Source organism: Phragmites australis, chromosome 13, assembly GCF_958298935.1.
Source record: "Phragmites australis chromosome 13, lpPhrAust1.1, whole genome shotgun sequence".
Classification (NCBI taxonomy): Eukaryota; Viridiplantae; Streptophyta; class Magnoliopsida; order Poales; family Poaceae; genus Phragmites; species Phragmites australis.
In genome coordinates this window covers 26,837,052-26,851,145 of record NC_084933.1, presented here as the reverse complement: position 1 = coordinate 26,851,145, position 14,094 = coordinate 26,837,052, and the positions used below count along the sequence as shown (strand labels likewise).

Here is a 14,094-nt window from a genome sequence, read left to right as displayed (position 1 = left end):
GCTGTGAGCTCTACCAGAAAAGTCTCACATCTTCAAATTAATCCGACTTACCAATAACGCACTTTTTGAAACAAACTTACCAATAGCGCATTTGACTAGTTTTGGAGGTAGAAATATAGGTTTTGTATTTTCTAAGTCATTGGGTTAATCCAAAATTCAAAATAAATAATAATTAAAGATTCACCCATCTAATTAAATTAAATAAAAAATAAAGTAAATACTAACCCAAAACTAACTTTTAGGTATCCACTTGCATCCTACTTAATTATATGAAAGCCTCCGAGATAAAGAACACATCTACGATCTACTCAAGAGTCAAATCACGGTAGTATGGAGAAAAGACAAGGAATACCGTGAAAGAGCAAGAGAAGGCAATGCCGAGCGCTCCGGCCTCGAGGAAGAGCGAGAGAGGAGCCAGTGATGACATGACAAGGCTAGAATTCTGCGATGACATCGTCAGTATCATATTCACCCGCTTGCCGGCCCGCGTCGCGGTCGCCTCCATGGTGCTCTCAAAGCATCACCGCCACATGATCTGCAGCCTAGAGTTCAGGAGTCTCCACTACATCCTCCCCGCCACTGCCTCGCCCACACATCTCGTATGTCGCAACAACGCCGATAAGGTGGAAGCACAAGGGGAGAAACCATGATTATGAACTGTGTTTTTGGCGGGAGTGGAAGGAGAAATCAGCAGGAAGTCACTTAACATGACAACACAATTTACCTCCTCTACGTTGACAGGCCAGTCATCCTCGCTTTCTATGTCAACGATGAGACGGTGGGGGCTCTGGGCACGGCTAGTGCCTCTGCTGGCCACCGGATCCACTAGGGGCCGCTAGATTTGAGGAGAGGGCCGCACATGATTCGCGAGATGAATCCCTCGGTCTCGACGTGCGTGTGCGTGAGCCTCCCTTTATCGACTCCCTCTGCTCTCCTCTCGGTCACAACAAAGTGAATAATATGTTCCCCCCATTTTTCCTTCTCGGGGTTGCACCGGTGAGTTTATGCCTGAGGTCTCCTCGTGCTTGGTCGGTGTGCTTGGTGCCGTGAAGGAAAAGCTGGTGGTATATGGAGTTGCACAGCCGAGGCTTGCCCACACCTGCCGTAATAGTGTGGTGGGGCATTGTATCTCCGTCTTCCTTCTCACCGGTGGCAACGACGGGCGAGATTTTTGGGACTGCAACCTTCAAGTCGTGCCTTGTCTCTATTGTCAACTCCTTTCGTCAATTCTCTTTGTGAGTTTTTACCTTTATTTTGTCCTGAACAGTATGGTTAGTTGTGTATGTATGCTCGATGATGATGAAATTCATTGAAATTGGGCATTTAGTGTAAGTACAATGGCAAGAATCCAAGTAATTCTCTGATTATCTTGTTGATCTAGGAGGTTGTGCTAGTTGTGGTTGACTACTTTCTGGTTATTGCATGTATACCGAGTTCTGAGTCTCTTTTGTTCCCTGTATACACGGGTTGTTGTCTTGGTTCTAGTTACAGTGCTGCTGTTATTAGGTGGAGCTGTAGAATTTGATGGCATATTCTCTATTTTGATCTGCTGATCTACAGCTTGTTTAATTTCAGTTTGCACAGCTTTACTTCTTACTATGATTCTGAATTGTTAAGTAGCACTGTCCAGGATAACTAGTTAGGTTTCAGAGAATTTTTGCCAGGTTCTGTTACTAGGTGTGATCTTAGCTACATGCTTAGTTTTTTATGTGTATTGTGATCAGTTAGGGATCACAACTCTGTAGTTCTGGGGCTAGCTGTACAGAACCCTTTTAGAGCAAACACTAATTCTTCAACTTGTTGTTCAATACTATTATATACATGTTAAATGATCTTTTTTTTATTTATGTATAGGTATCTCATCCTTGCAAGCTCATGTATATCATTTATGATTTGTTCTGCTCTTGTTATGCTATTTATGGAATATGGATATTTATGTTCTTATTATCGCACATATTATAACAATCTAGAAATCCTAGTGTTTCTGTGATGGCTAGCTCTAGCTCTTCTGTACTACCACCATCGTCCTCGGACGCGATTAAACCTGAGAGCTTCGATGTAATCGGCTTTAAGTGTTGGCAGGCTTGGACGAGGCTATGGTTGATGGAGCTTAAACTCTTCTGGGTCCTCACCGAAGAGTTGCTCGCCCCTCCAGGGGGAAGTCGTGCAAGACGAGGTCGAAAGAACATGTCTCGACGCGTTAAGAGCCTGTTGGAAGAAGGCTAATGCCTCAGCCCTAGCACATCTCGTGGTCATCTTATCGAACATGCTTTTCGATGTCTACGTGGGGTTCGGAGAAGCACGGAAGGTGTGGACAAAGCTGAATGATAAGTATGTTAAAAATGACAACACAACGAGTCCTTCATGGTGGCAAGCTACCTGAACTTTCAAATGAGAGATGTCGGATCAGTCATGGAACAAATTCATAAATTGCAGCTAATCGTGTGAGACTTCGGCACTTGAAGTAGCGATTGAATTTTAATGAGCTCATTGCTGCTATAAATATCGAGGAGAAATCTAAGGTAGGCTATGGTGGAGTAAAGGTGTCCACTCAAGCTAACCTTATCGAGCATAAGAACCGTCCTAGGACGAATGTGAAGAAAGAGAAGACCAAACCCGATTTTTCTGAACTGAAGGCTAATGCAATGAAGAAGAAGAAGAACCCCGAGATTGTCTGCTACATCTGCGGCAGGTTAGATCACAAGGCCAACAGATGTCGCGATCGTAAGGGCAAGGGGCCGACACCTGAGCAGCAGAAGGCAACCAAAGCCCAAGTGCATGTGGTAGTTGCGACGGTCGATGATACCGGCAAAGGCAACTCTACTACTGGGTATGTATCTGAGGCCTTTATAGCAAATTCACCAATAAATTGGTGGGCTGATATAGGTACTACTAGGCATATTTATGTTGATCAGACGTGTTTTACTTCTCTATATGTTGTAGATGGTGGATCCGTACTGATAGGAAATGAGGTCTTGATAGCAGTACGTGGAGTAGGATAAATGAGCCTGAAGCTAACTTCCGTTAAGACTCTTGTCTTGAAGGACATGCTGTTTATACCTATCATGACCCGTAATCTACTCAGCGGATCAATGTTGTGCCAGCAAGAAATAAAGTTAGTCTTTGAGTCAAATAAAGTAGCATTGACCAGGTATTGATTATTTGTAGGAAAAGGCTATGATTGTAGAGGCATGTTTCGTATTTCTATTCTTGATAGTTTTGCAAATATTTTCTAATTTTCATATTATAATAAGAACATTAATATATGATATTCTCGCTTGTGTTATGTTAATAATGAAACAATTGTGCGTTAAACAAGATGAATCTTATTCCCTAATATAATTATAACAAGAGTTATAAGTGTGAGGTATATGTGCAAGCTAAGTAGCATCGTAAAATATTTCACTCGGTTGAGGGGAGAAGCACCTCGCCACTTGAGCTGATCCATTCTAATCTGTGTAAGATTAATGAAATTTTCTTTACTCTAGATGATGCTACTAGATTATGTTACATCCATTTGCTTAAAAAAAAATGAAGCGTTAGAATACTTTAAGGTTTATAAGGCTGAGGTGAAAAACTAGCCGAAGAAGATAATAAAAAGACTAAGGTCTAACAGAGTTGAGAAATACATTCACAAAGATTTTTCTGAGTTATATGAAGAAAGTAACGTAATTCATGAGTTTACGCTACCTTACTCATCACAGACCAACCGAGTAGCCGAGAGAAAAAACTGAATAATTTATCACCACAATGGACTTATGTTTTTTTTTTCATAAAGTTGCAAAAACGGTAACTGTTATGCCCAGCTTATTTTTACGCTGCATCCGCTCCTCCCGTGCTATTGGTGACTCTGGAAGCACAGATACGAGGTTGTGTTCTTGGGATAATCACTATCTCTTCCGCGCTTGCTGGTGAACTTCTTCCCCCTCCCACCAGGAGCCCCTGTACGTCGGGCGACCGAAAAGTGATTAGGATTAGTGTACCCCACCAGCCCGCGAACAATCGGCCCACTAAAGTGCCAAGCCAGGCCCAAATCGGCCCATAAAGCGGTAGAGCTCAGCCCAACGTGCGGGACAGATCAGTCAAAAAAAAATCCCTTTGTTTTTCTTTTTTCTTTAAATCCGTGCAATTAATCATATTGCATTAGGTTTGTGATTTTCTGCGTTTCAACATTTTGAAAATTATTGAAAAAACATTTTTCAAAACCTTGTTCGGCATTTTCCACATTATTTCAATACTTCCACATAAACATGGTACTAGTTTGTGATTAATCGTTATGTACTATGCTTTTTTTGTCGTTCAACATTTTTAAAAGACTTAGATTCAACATTTTTCATAACCGAGTTCAATATTTTTTGTCTACTATTTCAAAATTTCTATATAAAATGTTCAATTAGTTCTTTCAAAATGGTAAGCTAGTATATAAAAATGTTGTTTTTTTAAAAAAAAATATATAAAAATAAATAAAATATTCAGATTAGGTCTAATTTTGTTGTATTAATTGTAAACAACACCATTGTTCAAACAAATTTAAATAGAGTTACGGTTTAAGATAAATTGTCGAGTGCAATGTTCCAGGTTACCTCGCCTTGTAGCGAGTATAAGGTAATCGGCCTTGTACTAGGCCTTATAACAGGTTTCTCTTTTCCTGATTATCTTTTTATTTATACATATGTGTTCATATAACAACTAAACAAAAATACACTACATCTATTTTAACTTATATAGGTGTTTAAAAATCATCATTGTTTTCAACACAAGCAAGTAATTATAAAAAAAAAATGCAATTCAATGCACCATTCAACGACAACAAGTAATTATAAATTATAAGTTTAGCATTTAAGAAGTGAAAGGGTATTTGTGCAATAAACTAAAGCTCATAATTCATATGCTAATATTGTTTCAACTTCTAACCGTATTTTCTTCATACAACTACAATGAAGACTATGTTTTAGGCTGCTATGACATTACTGGGTAAGATGGGCCATAGTGGGACTTGTACAAGGTCTATTAACCGATTTACCTGATAATCGGCATATGATTCCCAATAGTCCTAGTATATACTAGTTTTATCTACTAATACCAGGTTTAGTGACCTAGCCCTTGTACAATACAAGGCCTATGTCTTAGAACCTTGCTCGAGTGCTCCCTTGACGGCCCTTAAAAATGTTTGAGTTGAAGGAAATGATTCTACCGGGCTCTGACACTTTAGCCAGCAACAAGCCAACATGTCATCTCTGAGACCCTGACACGTGTGCCAACCGTGTTCTGATGTGTTTTTGAGTTTCTGACTTCTGAACTTCATCCTGCCAATCGGGCATGCTCCCAACTGCATCCTCGGGCTCGGGCCCTCCGGTTAGGCCCGCCCGATCATGCCCATATCATCCATGACGGCGAACGTCCACGGGTCCAAGGCGAGTCTATAAAACCCCACCGTATCCTCCATCGCCGTCCGTGCCCACTTCACTGCCACACTTCTCTCCGTACACCGCGCGCTGCACAGCTCAGCTCAGCCCACGCGCCATTTCTGAAGCTAAGATCGCCCGAAGATGGGTCCCCTCGACGTCGAGGCCGGCGGCAACAACATCAGCGCCGACGCGATTGCCGCCGGCACGGTGGAGGCGAGCCACGACGTCACGAAGCTGCGCCGCGTCCTGGTGGCCGGCGGCGTCGGACAAGCCGCGACGGCGCTGTACCTGGCGCTGTTCAAGCCACCGGCAGGCCTAGTCCTCCGGTCCGCGTCCTTGTCCCGCACCTACTACGGCGTTCTCGCTGCCGTTGTCCTCTTCGGGGTGGCGGAGGCGTGGGTGGGGCTCTGGGTCTCGCACGACCCGCCCCGCGGGCGCATCGTCGGCATGAAGGTGCTCTGGGCGTCCGTCCTTGTGCTCCTCCTCCTGGCCGGCGCTGGAGGATTCGCCGCCCAGAAATGAGAGGGCAATGCACACTGTAGCTTGTGCTTGTTGCCGGCTGCCGCTCTGTATCCTGTGTCCTCGCCATCTGGTGCATGGTTCGGTTGTGGGTGTTCTCTATTGCAGATTATATGCTGTGTGTATTTTCCTTTCAGGTTTGAACTGCGGTGTCAATGTCGTATCATTCCGTCCAACATCTCGATCTGCTACGCAAAATGTTGACGTTTGCTGTATTTGTGATGATATATAGTAAGTTCACAAATATGTTAATGCTATTTCAAAAAAATTGGAGTGCTGTGAGCAAATTGCCTCTTTAATTTTTGTGTGAAGTGAAAAGCTGTGTTCTAAAATTCTAGATACGACGAACGAACTGGTGGGAGTCGACGAGACAACACTTAGATTCGGGCTGAGCGGCCCGTGATTGACTTGTTCCACCAGACTACCAGAACGGCGTTGAGTCTGACAGATGCAGCCGTGTGTAGTTCGATTGACTGGTTCTCTGTAACACACAGCAAAAACGCACGTAGAGGCATAGAGCTTGATTTATTTTCCACACCTCCTATGGTTCGGGTGCCTGAAATCAAAGTTTCTCTCGGTTGACATGTCTGAATGCGACAACAAGCTCCCGGCGATGGTTTCCTATGCCACCGGGCTAAGAGGGACGTCCTGAGAGGCCCAACGGTGGTGGCAGACGCAGGGACGACAGCAATGCCCGGTTTAACACGGGTGGTAGACGCGGGGGCGATAGCAACGCCCGGTTTAACACAGGAGCGGCCGCTAGAGATGGGTGTAAGCGGGCGGCACAACGGCGAATAACAAGAGAGAGAACACGAGAGAATAGATAGTCGATAGTCGGAGGTTGAAGACGGTGCTTTGCATATTAGATGGCTATGGGACAATATTATATTGAGACGTCGATCGAAAGATGCTTTGTTTTTTGACACCTGAAAATTAGCATTTTCCTTTATTTTCACCGTAATGAACATCACACCATACGTGCATATGCACGATAGATACGGAAGTGACCCAATACCATTGTAATATGTAGTTACATTTCATTGTTCAACGGGAGGGTAAGATTCCCCAAGAAATACTGTGAGTGCGAATTTGTGACACAGTAAATTAAACAAATGCATTCCTGAAAAGATATGATGCGACCATGACTCCGATCCATGAGTACCCGATCGGCCGATGAATCATCCATCCCACGCAAAGCAGACTAATCTAAGCCAACCCGTCGCTTTGATGCAAGGAGGCTGGAGGCGGATTACTTCTCTTATCTCCAGTGGGCTCGGGCCGCCCGCTGTCACATCAAGCCCGATCTTCCTACTCCACTCCACCTGCGATCGTATGGTCAGATCACTTCGCCTGACATCTCCCTTTCCTAGGCAAAATGTGGTCCGTTTACTGTATTAGTGATAATTTTTAGATAATGAAAGTACAATTTCTAGCCTATGCACCATGAAGAAGTCATACAACCATTTTTTAAAAAATAAATCTTTAAATTCACGTTTCAGAGAAATCAAACTTAGATCATCTAGACGTATATTCAAAATCTCAACCAACTTAGCTAAGTTGTAATTGTGACTATATATAATAAATTTATACTCATTCACGGGCCTGTGTGCTAGGCTGCACTTCGAATTACTGGTTCTCTGTAACACAGAGCAAAAGCGTACACAAAGGCATATAGCTTCATTTTCTTTTCGCTGCAGTGATTGTCGCTCCAGATATGTGCAACAAATACGGAAATGATCCAGCACATACAATTTTTACTGTTTAACGGGAGGGTACAGATACAATTTTACCTTGACATACTGTGACCCTGTGTAATCAGTTGAGTGGGAAAAAAGAAGAAGATAAGCTTCAGTCACTTTTTTAGCTGTAGTTGGATTTTGATCCGAGGGCAGCTGGTTCGTTGTGCTGTGCGCCCGTTAATCCATGCAGCTGCAGTACAAATCTTGACGATCACACAGCACGGTGAACAAATCGACTGAGAAACGCCAAAATTCAGGCATTTGGAAAGAAAGAAAAAAACATAGAACGATAACAGATCGCTCAAAGTCTCCCCGTCAGTTTGTGACACGCAAGCTCCATGAGCACCGGCCCGATCGGGCTAGCTTCTACTCGCCGACTCGAGCGGCCCGATGAATCACCCCACGCAAAAGCAGAAGAATCTAAGCCGGGCCGCCGCTTTCCATCCTGCTCTGGTTACAAGGGGGTGGGTTCTCTCGTTTCGGCGTTGACTCTAGACGCCGTTCTCTTCTTTATTAATCATCAGCTGCGTTTCTTACTCCCAGCGGGCTCGGGCCTCGGGCTCGCCCGCTCCAGCTCGGGCCAGTCGCTGCCACATCAAACCCGAGTACCCGACCCGACCCCCCTTGTTACACTTGCTGCTCGCATCCTCTTCATAAACTAATAAAAGGGAGATGCTTCACATACATTTGTAGACCTTTCAATCTCAGAACACGGAGTCATACTAGCTTACTTGGACGCACGGGCTCTGTCGGTCGGGCTGGGGATATGCCCGGCCATGGGAAAGGAAATTCCCACTACCCATGCATTGAAATTCATGCTAAAAAGTACCTGAAAAAAATCATGAGGTAAATAAGATAATTAACATATGAGATTGTATCATATGAACGTATGAGCTATGTGTCGAGTCCATACAGAATTGCATTTCTCCTTTGCCATTCAGCTCCCACCCCACATATATATACACCACGCGCTCGTCCAAAAACCCCACAGACTAAAGCAGCTCGAAGCAAGCCGCCTCTGGCAGTAGTGAGCGGTCACACGATGTGTCCTCTGTGCATCCAGATGCCCAACGTCGCAGCGGAGGAGATGGCGGACGCCGCGCGAGACGACAAGAAGCTGCTGCGTGCCCTGATCGGCGGCGGCACCGCGAAGGCCGCGGCAGCGCTTCTCCTCGCGTTATCCAGGGCGCCGGGCGGCGTGTTCCTCCGCGACAGGCTACTCTTCTACGCCTACTACGTGATACTCGTCGTCGTCGCTCTCTTCGGCTCCCTGGAGGTGGCCGTGGGCTTCTGGGTCTCCGGCGACCCCGACCGCCGGCGTGGCTGGGGGCAGATGGTCATGTGGGGCTCCGTCGTTCCGCTGGTCCTCGTCGCTGGACTGGGTGGTTTTGCCGTTCTGAAATAGCATGTAGCTGAGCAGTCGACCTTGTCGTTAATTTGCATCCATAATTCTAGCTAGCGTCCCTTCGTTACTTTTCCATGCTAAAAAATTGAAGTATTACAGTTTGCTTTGCAAATGGTGAAGTGGTCTGATTAATTCAGTGCTTGTGCCCGTATTGCTACTTCGTTGCAAATCTTATATTTACTAATTGAAAACTCTTTTTTGTCTTCCTTAATTCTAAGAAAATTTTAGAAATTCTAAAAAACAAAATATACAACCGTCGAATTGATTGATTGACTTACTGACTAATTGTAACCATGGATCAACAACTAGATGAAATAATATAGAAGATTAAGAAACAAATCATAAAGTCTAACCTCAAAACTACTTCTTGCCTTGTCTTTCCTTCTTTTTTTTTGTTGTAGATACCCTTTTTCCAACAAGTTTACATTAGTAAACTCCAACTTAGTTACGTTAGCAATCAACATATTTTTTCAAATCAATTAAAATATGACAATTAAATATGCGTGTAATCAAACATTACAAAATTAAAATAACAGAACGCAAACATATTACGGATTATCACATAAAAATAATATCAAAGAATTTATAATATGAGATAAGGTGACGACATTAAAAATAATAATAGTTTCAAAAAATAAAGAAACAAATAAAAATCAATTTGCATAACACATAAAATGAAAATTATAAATTAGATCTATTCACAAATAATAAACATGGTTCCAATATTATGAACAAAAATTACATTTATATTTTACATTATAATATTTAAATATAAATAGTTGATGTATCTTAGCATATAACCATTATTAACACAAATATCTACAATTCAGCTGTAAGCTAAATTTCTAGCCTGTGCAGTCGTACGAGTTGATGCGTTAGTGTCTGGAATTTACTCTATTTTTTTAGTGTACTAGTAGGGTGGCTCAGGTTAATAGCGTCATCAGTATCGTTGCAATATTCTATCAGATAATCTTTGGTTAAAAATTAGTATCTTTAGTTTTTATGAGGCTAATTTTATTTAGTTACAAAACACATAAAATGTTTTACTCCAATTGTATATAATAGATGTGTCCTTATTTACCGAACACAAAAGGTTGGCTCGTTGAAATTTGGATCCATACTGGCCCATTTAGACTAACGGGAATATGTGGTATAAGGTGAGCCTTGTTTGCTCGGCGTACGAAAGATATGGTCCGCTTGGCCCATTTAAATTTAGGTTGCGGATTATGCCACGATCCAAATTGGCCCCTGCATATATTGCTCACCCGCAGGCTGGTGCCGGATGGGGAACGTTAGCCCACGAACAATTGCTCTGCCCTAACGATCTATAAACATCATCGAGATGGGATTGCCGAGGAAACACACGAGCAGCTTCTTTAGCTCGGGGGAGCGCTACCGCATTCCAGGCTTCCAGCCGATGTTATAGCTCTCCGTCGGACTCCGAGACCCCGCTGTCACCGCCGAATGCATTTTCAGCAGCTGCGCCACGTCCATTGCCAACTCTTCCATGTTTGCTGCCATGCCTGCAGGGCCTCCTGTATCTCTGAACAGGGCCGTCTCTTCATAGGATCGGCCTGCACGGCACTCTGCCGTTTACTGATTTCCTCCTCGGAATAATTTTTGGATGGCGCGTCACGAGCACGGAAAGAGCACGTCTGGTGTCAGATTGGACCCGTCCTGTCTTCTCTCATTTCCTCACATTTTCTCTCGGTCTTGCCAGAGGCAAGAAAAGTGCTCATCCATTGGACACGGCCCCACACCATTTTCAGGATCCAGGACCGGTCGTGCGCGCGTAGTGCAGAGTCGCGGCTCTTCTTCTGCATAAACTCTCCACACCGATCACCGGCCAGCCACGCGTACGCAGCGGTACCGTCCAGTCCGTCCTAATCACGGCACCAGGTGATACCCAGAAACCAACAGGAGGGCGCTGGAACGATGCAGCGTACGTGCCAACGCTTTCCCTTTCTGGGACAGAGGTTGCGCACGGGACACGAGAGCTCATGAGACTCGCCGACGGATCCAAATTCCAAACCCAACGGGCCATGCCTTCGTCGTCCATCGAAGCAGAGACGATGAGAACGAAGCATCTGCCGCCACGATCCACGAGGAAGAGAACAAGCACGTACGGGCCCCGAACCAGGCCAGAAACACCGAAAACCGCTGGAACGTCCTGCGCTGCGCGGCAAACCCGACGCGGACGCGAGGTGCAGGACATGACGACGAAAACGCATGCCGGCGCCTCCGACGCGTGGCGCGAGACGATCCCGAGTGGCGCACGTCGGCACGTTGCACGTGTTTAGTACTTGCAGACTGTACAAAATGCAGTGCGCTGTGTAGCTATAACTCATCATCAGATTAGTAAGATCAAACTTAAAATTTAGAAACGTCAAAGTCCATGTCATCGAATAAATCAAGAACGTGCGAAAGTGGTCGCCACTAACATATTCACATTTCTGCCTATGATTGCAGCAATTGCTGAGGCCCAATGCAAGTGAGATTACATAATATCAACAGATTGAATCAGCGAATTAGCGCTGCGCCAGAGCGCACCCGCGCCGAAAATTAAGAGTGAAAGTAACCAAATTATCAACCCCGCCTAATTTAATCGCTCAAGTAGCAACAAACTCACCCGAACTAATCGCCATCCGCACGTCGATCCATCCATCTCACCGCACGCTCGCCTTTCGATTGCGCAGCGCCTTGATCTTCCCTGGGATGAGCTTCCCCCACACTCCCGCCTTCGAGGGCCGCTTCGCCGCCGCCGTGGACACCGATCTCGATCTCGCCAATGCCACCGCTTCATCGTACTCCTCCTCCACGTCCCTGCAGACCGGCCCCGCCGGCTTCCGGAACGACACCCAGCCCCAGACCCTGGACTTGGCCCTCCTCTGGTCGTCGCCGACACCGACGCCGCCTCCGGAAGACGCGGCGACGGATCGGGAGCGCGCGACCCGGCTCTCCCGCTCGATGAGGCTGTGGACCCTGCCGAGCGCGCTGCCGGAGGCCGCGGAGGACGAGGATGAGGGCGACGAGACGGAGGACGCGCAGGGGCAGGGCCGCGGGCAGGCGCAGTCGAGGCAGAGGCGGAGGAGGCGGTCGCGGAGGCAGTGCGGGCACACACCGCCGCAGGGCAGGGCCGGGTGCCTCCGGCAACGCCACTCGTCGCCGTCCATCATTCGCTCTCCACCGCCCGAACCGTGCGCGCGGTTTTGGAGAGGGGAAGGGAGTTGCGGAATCGCAGGAGGCAGTGCGTGTGCGTCCGCTCGTGATCGCGATCGAGAGTGAGAGAGACGCGGGGAGGCAGAGGAGCCGACGCTCTTATACGCGGCTGGGACAGAGCCCAGAGGCAAAATGTAGCGGCATTCGCCACGACGGTTCATCCAGGGGCATGGAGTTCGGGTTATTTATGATAGCGCCATACCACGAGGAACGTTGGAGTCAGGCAGTCAGCATGGTGCTAGCGCTGGCAATGGGACATGTGCGCTCGGTATCTATAGGTTCTGTGTTGATGAGTTTAGATTCGGATCTAAACTTTTATTTACAGATCTAATGGATTAGGTCAAGTATCATAAAATCTTATATAGGTTATTTAATTTTCATATTCCATCCGTCCATTCGATTCATCACTCCCCTCTCTCACCGATTGGTGCGAGGCAGCCTAACAGACCAAGACTCCTCTCTCTCCATCTTTCTTTCATCGTCCCGTTGTTGGTCCCCTGTAGCTGCCCTGTCCCCTCCCTAACAAAACCCTGCCTTCTCCACTCTGTCGTTGATGGTTGCCCCATCCCATCCCTGGCCCCAACTAGCCACATTGGCCTGTCGCTTTGCCACTGCTGGCTGCCCGGTTCCCTTCCTCGTGTTGTCCCGTCCCGATCTGCCCCTCCCCGGCACAACTCGCCCACGCGGGCTCACTATCGCCGCTCCACCCCCTCCCTAGAGTCGCTCGACCACACCGGCATGTCACCACTCCGCGCCATTGGATAATGCCGTGCCCCCACCCCGCCTAACGGACACCGAAACCCGATGGACGTCTGACGAGTTAGGGTTTGGGTTTTCATTTTAGCATATTTGGGCATTGGGGCTCAAGTTAGGTTATGATGGACGGGTTTCGGATTGAGTATGGTTTTGCTCGATCCAGATCCGTTCTGATCTATTATCAACCCTAACGGTGTTCTCGGGGAATAGTGGTAATCTAAAGAAGATTAGTTGACATAATTGTATTAGGGGAGTTATCGTTGACACGCGAGATCTACGAACTACAGGTGGTACGTTTATGTTGGTAGTATCGCAGTAGGGTTCACGAATGACATGGTCTTTGCCACTCGTGCTGTAAAAGAGCAGACGAATTAGTGTGTCCCATAAAGACGATAAATATCGTACTACTGAATCTCGTCGCACTCTAAAAAATCAAGTTTTTCGTGATCCAGTACAACAGTTTCTACCATTAAGTAGTCCAGTACTACTAGAACGAGTGCACAACTAAATAGTTTTGCGCGGCTAGTGCATTCAGTTCCAATCATTGCACAATTTCCCAGAATGAGTGGACCAGATATGACATGATCTAGAAAGTCCCGAGAAGATCGAATAGTCCGAATCCATCTCTGTTACACACTCGGCAGGCATGATGCGTCATCAGTTGGCGAGCGGCGGCACAGTCACGGGCCCTCGGTAGGTGCCGGCACATGGCGACGGCTCTATACTCAAATGCACACGGCGCATCATCCAAGCCGCCGGCGTCGGCGTCAGACGTACAATCGGCGGCAACGACGGCGCTCCAGCACTGACCTAATCCAGGACCCGTTCGCGGCAGTGACGAGGGTCGCGGTCTTTGCCACGTTGTTCGAAGTGGTTCTTGTATTGGAGCCAGGCCGCCGCACGCTTATTTTTTTGTTGAGATCCGATGCGTGTAAGGTGGTAAGCTGCTTAACCAACTGGTGGTTCGGGGATATCAAATGAAATGGTGAGGTCGGACTAATCAATTGCTTTCCTCTTCAACATATTCTTGAAGAAGGCAATGCTGATC

General features: G+C 46.4%; 1 protein-coding gene across 1 annotated transcript; it reads right to left on the bottom strand.

Annotated features, from left to right (window-relative positions):
- Window positions 1–11,467: 11,467 nt before the first annotated feature.
- On the bottom strand, window positions 11,468–12,481 carry LOC133887834 (uncharacterized). Its single transcript, XM_062327818.1, has one exon. It carries the CDS (start codon window positions 12,449–12,451, stop codon window positions 11,738–11,740), a length of 714 nt encoding a protein of 237 aa, XP_062183802.1. The 5' UTR covers window positions 12,452–12,481; the 3' UTR covers window positions 11,468–11,737.
- Window positions 12,482–14,094: the final 1,613 nt, after the last annotated feature.

What these genes read in the sequence shown, in the direction of transcription:
- LOC133887834 (XM_062327818.1), bottom strand. Translation starts at nt 12,451, where the DNA reads ATGAACCGTCGTGGCGAATGCCGCTACATTTTGCCTCTGGGCTCTGTC.